This window comes from Engraulis encrasicolus, chromosome 6 (genome assembly GCF_034702125.1).
Source record: "Engraulis encrasicolus isolate BLACKSEA-1 chromosome 6, IST_EnEncr_1.0, whole genome shotgun sequence".
In the NCBI taxonomy this organism is placed as follows: Eukaryota; Metazoa; Chordata; class Actinopteri; order Clupeiformes; family Engraulidae; genus Engraulis; species Engraulis encrasicolus.
Window position 1 is genome coordinate 26,049,495 of NC_085862.1, and position 10,000 is coordinate 26,059,494.

The 10,000-nt window shown below is 43.9% G+C and overlaps 1 protein-coding gene across 1 annotated transcript in view; it reads left to right on the forward strand.

Moving 5' to 3' along the window:
* The window catches only part of abca7 (ATP-binding cassette, sub-family A (ABC1), member 7), a 78,802-nt gene that overhangs the window by 29,005 nt on the left and 39,797 nt on the right, over positions 1-10,000 (forward strand). Inside the window, exons 15-19 of the mRNA XM_063201040.1 lie at positions 2,699-2,921; positions 3,331-3,552; positions 7,514-7,718; positions 8,813-8,926; positions 9,492-9,663. Coding sequence (XP_063057110.1) covers positions 2,699-2,921; positions 3,331-3,552; positions 7,514-7,718; positions 8,813-8,926; positions 9,492-9,663 — 936 coding nt within the window. The remainder of the gene's footprint in view (positions 1-2,698; positions 2,922-3,330; positions 3,553-7,513; positions 7,719-8,812; positions 8,927-9,491; positions 9,664-10,000) is intronic.

A 10,000-nucleotide genomic window follows, 5' to 3' on the forward strand; every position in this document is an offset into this window, starting at 1 on the left:
ACACACACACACACACACACACACACACACACATCATGGCTGGACTGGCCATATGGCATGCAGGACATTTGCCCAGTGCACTGTTGATGATTTTGGCCTGGCCCTCCCCTCAATATCAGTCCTCATGCCGATACAGCAGGCAAGTAGATTTACTTTGAATGCACAGGTAGCCAAACATATCCTCCACGCTGTCTATTGACAGTGGCAGTAAAGTTGTCAAACCCAGATTCAAACAGTAAAAGCCCTGACGTTTTTTGGGGTTTTTCTCTGGACATACGGGGAATTAATTCAGAGCTAGTTGGATCTTGGTTTTTACTGTCTGAATCTGGGACTGTGGACTTCATGCATTCCTCCATAATAAATGTAGTACAGCATAAGCTATATACAAACAAACCCTCCTCCCCTTCTTGGCTTCGTGGTCGAATCTTGTTGGGAGCGGCACAATAACAACAAAGTCAAAAGCCTCATAAGACGTCTTCTCTTTGTAACACAACACACTCCTACATACCCCCCCTCCCCCATACACACACACAAACACATGCTGCTAAATGTATTGTATATATACAATTATACAGTACTAGCCTGTACATACAGTATATGAACCATCTATTCATTTTGACATTGGGTCAATGTTAATCGCATCTAGTGTTGACATGGTGGATCTGTAAACAAACTGTGTGCTTTTGTTTGTCTAATGATAGAAGAATTTTGTTGCAAAATGATATAAGTGCCAATTTTAACTTCTGCATTTTATTATTGGAGGTGACTGTTGAATGTTCAGACATCCTATCATATGCGTGTGAATTCTTGCCATTAAATTTTTTTGAGAACATACTTTTTAAACCTATATAAAATACAAAAGTCAGAATTTCCATATCAGATCGGAACGAACACACAAGGCAGCATGGGGCTGGCAGACTAACTCACTTCACAGACCCTTAGCCAACCCACCCACAGGCTGCTTAGTGTGTTCACACCTGTGCACAGTTGCACCCACACTACACTTCCCCCTCACACACCTTTCCACTCGTTCACAACACATACAGTATGTAAACAGAAGCGTGCACACACACACACACACACACACACACACACACACACACACACACACACACACACACACACACACACACACACACACACACACACACACACACACACACACACACACACACACACACCGTATGCCCACATCAAAAGATTTTTAATTGTAGCTAGTGTTTGTTTTGCTGTGTGCTGGCGGCAAGGTGTTAGGTAACCACGCCACGACACGGCAGAAAATTAAAACATGCGAAAAATACACACAACCACAACACAGGCTGATGGAAAGATAGATAGCCTCTAGTCACGTCTCTGCTAGAGCGTTTCCTTTTTTCTTTTCCATCTGTGTGTGATGCCGGGCAGCGCGGCTTTGACTGTTGTCAAAACAGTTAGAGAGGGAGGAGTACAGAGGAGAGGAGAGGAGAGATAGAGGGAGGAGTAGAGAGGAGAGGAGAGGAGAGATCAGAGACGACTGGCCTCACAGACACAAACAAAAACACAAGTTACACTTCTGAACTTCTGCTGGCTCTGAATTCTGGGGAAAACCGATGTATTCCCTACAAACATCTCTGTCTTACAGAATAATATTATTAGTATTATGGTATAATAAACACTGTGGTAAAAGGGACTATAACCGCATTACTCAACGATTGTGTTTTTCTGGTATTTCCACTTGTGCCCCCTTATTCTAGTCTATTTAAGGCTGTGCTACTCTACTCTACTTTATTGTACTCTACTGCAGTGATTCCCAACCTTTTTTGTCTTGTGTACCCCCAAGCCTTTTCGTTGTGCCATGAGTACCCCCTTAGTCAAGTTCTATATCGCTTTCTCTATCCCAATGTAACTAAGCTCCATATATTTGTTAAAATTTAATTTTTCCAAGTACCCCCTGCAGTGTGCTCGCGTACCCCTAGTGGTACACGTACCCCTAGTGGTACACGTACCCCTGGTTGGGAAACACTGCTCTACTGTACTGCAGCCACATTAAAACATTGCAGCCAGTTAAACATAGCAAAGTAAGTTGCCCTGATGTATTACGTTTGTAAGTTAACCCAAGTTGAGAAAGCCTTTAATTGAGTTAAGCCTCTAGTTGAGTTAACTTACAAACTTAAGGCAACATAGCAGCCTAGCTTTTTACGTTTAACTGGCTTGCAATGTTTTACAGTGTATTCTGCTCTATTTTGTCTGATCTACTGTAATTTGTACTACTATATTGTACACTACTCTACTCTCCTATTCTACTCTACTCTACTTCTCTATACTACTCTACTTATTCTACACTACTATACTCTATTTTACTCTACGCTATTCTACTCTCATACTCTACTCTTCTACTCTACTGTTTTATTCTGCTCTACTCTATTATACTCTGCTACTCTACTTTATTCTACTTTTCTACACGGGTTGAACCGCTTGTTGCCGATGTCATGATGACTCCATTGTACATGTGCTTCAATCAATAATGTTCTATTCTGCTCTATTTTTGTCTAATCTACTCTATTCACTACTCTACTCCTCTCTCCTATTCTACTCTCCTATTCTACTCTAAACTATTCTACTCTACTATACTACACTATTCTACTCTACTTTATTCTATTCTGCTCTACTTCCCTCTATTCTACTCTACTCTACTCCACTCTACTCTACTGTACTGCAGTTTCCTGCGTGTGTTGAACCGCTCGTTGCCGATGTTCATGACGACGGCGTGGATCTACTCGGTGGCGATGATCATCAAGTGCGTGGTGTACGAGAAGGAGGCGCGGCTTAAGGAGACCATGAGGATCATGGGATTGGGTTCCGGAATGCTCTGGATCAGCTGGTTCATCAGCAGCTACGTGCCTTTCCTCATCAGCGCCGCCCTGCTGGTCACCTTCCTCAAGGTGTGTTTGTGTGTGTGTGTGTGTGTGTGTGCGTGTGCGTGTGTATGTGTGTGTGTGTGTGTGCATGCACTTAATCATTATCGCCGCTTTGGTGGTCACCTTCCTCAATGTGTGTATGTGTGTCTGCGTGTGTGTCTGCGTGTGTGTGTGTCTGCGTGTGTGTCTGTGTGTGTGCGTGCATCCATGCGTGTGTACATGCCCTTTATCATTAGTGCACACTTCAAGGTGTCCTCAAGGTGTGTGTGTGTGTGTGTGTGTGTGTGTGTGTGTATGTGTGTGTGTGTGTGTGTGTGTGTGTGTGTGTGTGTGTGTGTGTGTGTGTGTGTGTGTGTGTGTGTGTGTGTGTGTGTGTGTGTGTGTGTGTGTGTGTGCGTGTGTGTGTGCGTGCATACATGTGTGTCTTTCCCAGATGGGTGACATCTTGCCATATAGTGACCCGGTGGTGGTCTTCTTCTTCCTGGCGGCGTTTGCCACGGCGACCATCATGCTGTGTTTCCTCATCAGCGTCTTCTTCTCGCGTGCCAACCTGGCGTCCGCCTGCGGAGGACTCATATACTTCTCTCTATACCTGCCCTACGTGCCCTGCGTGGCGTGGAGAGACCACCTCCGCACCTGGCACAGAGTACTCGCTGTAAGTAGGCTCTAGTCGGCCTCCCTCTCTCCTCTCGCTCTCACTCGCTGTCTCTCTCTCTCTCTCTCTCTCTCTCTCTCTCTCTCTCTCTCTCTCTCTCACTCTCTTTTTAGTTGCCTCTCTCTGGGTGTTATGGAGAGCTGTCATACTGTCCTATGTGCCCTTTGTGGCCTGAGGAGACCACCTTCGTACATGGTACAGAGTACTTGCTGTAAGTAGCCTTAAGCATTAGGCTTGGATATTCTGCCTATTGGTGTTAGTAAGAGTTGCTATACCTACCCAGTATGCCCCGTGGGGCACGGAGAGGACACACCCTCTCACCTGGGGTCATGGACTGTAAGTAAGCTCTAGTCTGCCTCTCTCTCTCTCTCTCTCTCTCTCTCTCTCTCTCTCTCTCTCTCTCTCTCTCTCTCTCTCTCTCTCTCTCTCTCTCTCTCTCTCTCTCTATGTGCTTATGGTGAGTAGGCTCTAATCTAATTCTGCCTATTGGTGTTAGTAAGGGCTGCTCTCCCTGCCCTGTGTGCCCTGTGTGGCATGGACAGACCACCTTGCCATCTGGCATCATGGTAAGTAGACTAGTCTCAACTTCTCTGCCAATGGGATAGCCGTGGCCTAATGGTAAGGGAGGTGGTCATAAGATCAAAAGGGTTGTAGGCTCGAATCCCCCACCCTTACTTTTCCCTACACCTGCTTCCATGGCTGAAATGCCCTTGAGCAATGCACCTAACCTCACATTGCTCCAGGGACTGTAACCAATATACTGTAAATAACTGTAAGTCGATTTGGATAGAAGCATCAGCTAAGTGTAATGCAGGTGTCACCAACGTGGTCCCCCGGGCGCCAGGTAGCCCTCCAGGAGCTTCTGAGGTGCCCACCAAGGATGTTAATAACCAGTGACGACTACCAGATTATAGTCACAGTTAATGCTTTTCTTAATTTAAATATGAAATTATTTATTCTTTATAACCTATAAGCAAATTATCGTTCAATAATAGTGTGATTTGAGAATGATGCCAAGACATCAGTTGAAGATTTTGAACAAAAGTAACCCTCGGGTAGCCCTTGGTAGCCCTCAGACCCAGAAAGGTTGGGGACCCCTGGTGTAATGCATTGCAATGCAATGGGTGCATTTGCTACTTCTCACTATACCTGCCCTATGTGGCTTGGGGAGATCTCCTCATCACTAGGCACTGTGTACTCAAAGTAAGTAGACTCTAGTCTTAGGGATTCTACCTATGGGCGTTATTGAGGGCTACTGTATCTGTACTGTTCTGCACTGCACCATAAGTGGTCTGTGTGGACAAATGAGACCACCGCACCATCTGGTACACAGTACTCACTGCAAGTAGCTACAGCTGGGTCTCTGCTTGCTTTTAGAGCTGCTTTTGTCAGCTCTAAAACATTGCCTCCAAAATTGTTTGCAAAGGGGAGGTTCAACAAAAGGTTGAACTAAAATGGTAAGCAGCACTCTTGAATTCACTTCCATTTGCCCCACTTCCCATGTGACCAGAGCATCAGAGTGAGAGTACATCACATGAAAAAAAGGCTTTTTTTTGTAACTGGGTAAAAATATTGTGTCCACAAAGGAATGGATCAGTAAAACATTACGTAATCATGAGTGGCAGGTCTCGTGCTTGCGTCTGTGCCTGCCTGACAGCCTGCCTGGGTAAAAGCGAGCCACACGTGCTGATGAGGTGATGTCATGGTGGCACTTCTGCCGCTGTATGGGCTGGCAGGCAGGCTTTTGTGTTCTTAATTACCTGTTTTATTAGTGTTTTACTGTGTTGCACTGTGTGAGAATATCGTTGTAACCATTTTCTGCCCTGAATTCCTTTGCTATTTTTGGAAGAGGAAGCCAACGCACACCAGAGGTTTCAAGGTGCAAGCAGCGGGTACTTATTGACTTCAGAGGGAATAAGTATGGTAGCAAGGGAATTCAGTTCAGAGGGCAGATACCACACACTCTTGTCCAATGCTGCATTTATTTAAACAAACAACTGGTAACACTTTATAATAATATTCCTTAGTAAAGACTCAGTAAATAATTAACTAATGATGAATAAAACATTAACAAATGTTTTTATTATTAACTAAGTTTTATTAATGCTTTATAAAATATCTACAAATGATATATGCAAGATTTTACATACCTTATAACAGAGTATTTTATTCATTTACAAGCAACTTGTAAATGTTTGATAAATATAAAATATTAACATAGTATTTCCTAGTCATTTACAAGCATTTTTTAACATTTCCTAGTCATTTACAAACGTGTGTTAATGTTTTGTTCATCAATAGTTAATTATTTATTAAGTCTTTATAATGCTTTTTTGCATCCATTATTCTAAAGTGTTACCAAACAACTTTTCGGCCACTGTGGCCTTTCTCAAGTCTTCACAGCCTTAACAATCTGAAGACTTGAGAAAGGCCACACTGGCTGAAATGTTTGTTTAAATAAATTCAGCATTGGACAAGAGTGTGCGCTATCTCCCCTCTGAACTGGATTCCCTTGCTACCATACATCAGTGTCATACATCAGCCTCATCTGTCCCCTTCTGTCCCGAAAGGCCTTGAGGCCAGTGTCCCCTTCAGCGCATCAGAGTAGTACCAGAGTGCTCTGCTTTAAGTGCGTGCCTGACTGTAAATGCGAGTCACACGTTCTGAAGTGGTGATGTCATGGTTGCACCTCTCCTTGGCGGACAGGCAGCATTTGTGCTCCTAATGCCCCACACAAAGGTGCTCTGTTACCCTCTCACACACACACACACACACACACACAGGAGGGGCACTGGAGTCGCACGCCCTCTCACACACATACACATGCGCACGCACGCACACACACACACACACACACACACACACACACACACACACACACACACACACACACACACACACACACACACACACACACACACACACACACACAGCATACCATTCTTTGGTATGAAATGGAGACTTGAGGTGGTGCAATTCTGGCTGTGTAGGAAAGGAAGTGAACCAGTTTGTCTTACGCACAGCTAAACAATGCCTGATGGGCGGGGCTTGGGGGAGCCAATCGTTATTAGAGGCTAGCCTACGGTTTTCACATCCTCCTGTCCTTATTAGACTTGGAAGCTGGAGGCTGACGAATGCATTACAGACTTCCACGTTTAATATGATTGCCTTTCATGGGACTAACTTGCATGATGTCATTTCCTGTGGGTCCTGAATGTTACTTTTCTGAGGCTTTTGTGGGATGAGATGACAGGAATGATAGGGAGATGTAGATGTGGTAGGGTTGGGAAATGACCCAGGCTTGATACAAATCTGAGAGTGTAAGTGCAGTGCGCTCCACACTACAGCCTCAGCTTTTCAAACACTGTAACCACATGGCACTTTATGTATGTTTTTTTAATTGTTTGTTTGTTTTTTGGCAGCTATATACGTATGTATATCCAAGACAAATGTCCCTAGGGATGAATAAAAAGAATCTTGAATCTTGAATGCTGTGTTCCACAGGGCGTTCTGGTCCTTGGTGGCATTTCAGATGGTCTTAAGAACAAAGGGTTGTAGGCTCGAATCTCCCACCCTTACTTCTCCCTACACTTCCATTCATGGTTGAAGTACCTTTGAGCAATGCACCTTACTTCCCATTGCTACAGGGACCGTAACCAATACCCTGTAAATAACTGTCAGTCGCTTTGGATAAAAGCGTCAGCTACATGTAAATGAATGCTGTGTTCCACAGGTCGTTCTGGTCCTTGGTGGCATTTCAATAAAAATACTAGAATTAGACACACTTCATTCGTTTATCACTCAGCCAATGTCTGTGTCCTCTCTTCCTCTCCCTCTCTCTCTCTCTCTCTCTCTCTCTCTCTCTCTCTCTCTCTCTCTCTCTCTCTCTCTCTCTCTCTCTCTCTCTCTCTCTCGCTCTCTCTCCTTCTCTCTCTCTGTCTCTCTGCGCTATGATCCCCAGAGCTTCCTGTCCCCGGTGGCTTTTGGCTTTGGTTGCGAGTACTTTGCCCAGTATGAGGAGCAAGGCGTGGGCATCCAGTGGAACAACATGAACTCCAGCCCTACAGAGGGTGATGGCTACAACTTCGTCATCTCCATCGTCATGCTCTACATAGACGCCTTCATCTACGCCGTAATGGCCTGGTACATAGAGGCCGTATTCCCTGGTAACGGCCCTCATTTGTGTGTGTGTGTGTGTGTGTCTGTGTGTGTGCGTGTGCGTGTGCGTGTGTGTGTGCGTGTGCGTGTGCGTGTGTGTGTGTGTGTGTGTGTGTCTGTGTCTGTGTGTGTGCGTGCGTGCGTGCGTGCGTGTCTGTACATTTGTCAGTCGGTGGGGATTTCTCATAAGGGCCTATGCAGAAGAAAGAGGGATTCATAGAAAATTGGAAAAGCAGAGAGCACAAATGCTTCTCTGATGCTGTGGTTCCTGGACTAAAATCCTCATTAACCACTCTTCATCTCTTTTTGCAACCTGTCTTTTTCAAAATTTGGATACCTTTTCAGCTTAAAAATAAATAAATAAATAACATCCACTTTTCTCTTTTTACTTTTTGGTACTTTCTGCGCAAAAAAACCCTCTTCATTCCAGCCCAGGACAATAAATACCTTGTATCCTTGTATCATCCATGCAAAAGCATGTAGAAAACTGTCATTTAGAGCACACTGCAGTACTGACCTGTGGACAATACACTCATTGGCGTCGGTTACATGAGGCTACTTAATTCCGCTTTGACAATCTCATGTCACCCTTCAAAATTCGGAATTAAATGACAGTGCAACCTAAACTCGATGGAACTATTTAATTCTGAATTATTAAACCCTTTGCGCAGAACCTATGTTATAACTTTACTGTCTGTCACCAAAGTTGTAATGGCTTTGTCTTTATCTGTTACGTTGCCCCTTAATGCACACCATACCTCCTGAGGCACACTGTAATAGACACTGAAAGTGAACTACTATAGTACTACACAACTATGGCAGTGCACGGGGCCTTTAGTTATACATTACGACTTGGTCATTATCATTCTAGTAACAGCTAATTTATAATGCCGTGTCTTAAGGGGTTAAGGCTCTCTGTAATGTCATAGCAATGTTTTTATGCTGTAGTATGATGCAGCAAATAGTGAATAGGCCTGCTGTCGACCCCATCTGCACTAAGAGGCTACTTCAGAATTAAAACCATCATGTAAACTTAGCCATTGTCTAACACATAAAAACAACACACCTTCTCTCTTTTTCTTGTGCTGTCCTCCTTCCCCAGGTGAGTTTGGCGTCCCCAAGCCCTGGTACTTTATCTTCCAGGTGAACTACTGGGGAGGGGTGCCCCTGGAAGCCGGCATGCCCATACCCCCCGCACCTCCAAATGAACAAGACGGTGAGATGCCAAGTTCATCCATAAAAGAAATTACATAATATAAATAACATGACAAATTCAGCATACCGGTACTTAAAACACATTCAAACACTGTAAGTTCTTGATATTCTAAAATATTGTTTTTTCTGGTTTGTTTTGTTTTTTTGTCATAGCTGCCCTAGTGGTGTATTATATAATGGTTGTGGTGATGTTACTTATGGAAAAATACAATGAAAAGTGTATTTAAGAAACACAAACACACACACAAGACCATGTCCATACCCTATGCCCCTCCACACTAACAAGACGATGAGATCCAACTGCTTATCTGCATTAGGCATACTTAAAATCCTTTTTTTCTTTGCCATGGAATTTAAAAAAAAACAAAGAAAAAGGGATTTCACGTGTGCGAACTCCTCACTCTAAAATTACAATCAGCCTTTGTCCTGCACCTTTTCCTGGGATGTGCACAATCTTCACCTTCAAACAAACTCCATAGACCCATTTATAAAGACTGGTATGTGACCTATAGTGAACTTGAGTTCTTCGCTCCAACTGTCTGAGTATTCCCCTTGTTGTATTCCAGAGAGGTTGGAGCCGGAGCCCCAGAACCTGACTCTTGGGGTGGCCATCCGAGACCTGGTCAAGATCTACAAGAAGGGCGGGAAGTTGGCTGTCAATCATCTGAATCTGAAATTTTACGAGGGCCAGATCACCTCATTCCTCGGACACAATGGGGCAGGAAAGACCACCACCATGTGAGCAGCTTTTAATACTATTCTTATTAGTAGAAGTAGTAGTTGTAGTTGTAGTCATAGTCATAGGCTAAGCTAATATTACACTGACCACCATTATGTGAGCAATTATGTAACAATTAATACCATTGTTACTAAACGTAGTAGTAGGCTAATATTATGCTGTAGAAAAGTCCACCACCATGTGAGCTTTTTTTGTTACGTCTATCCATACCAACATTTGGTAACACTTAGCTTGAAGCCGGTGTCATATGCATGTCATTACAGTGTCATAACAGTGTCATGGCACAGTTATGCACGTGTCATAAACATTCTGTCCATGTCATACAGATTTTATGAC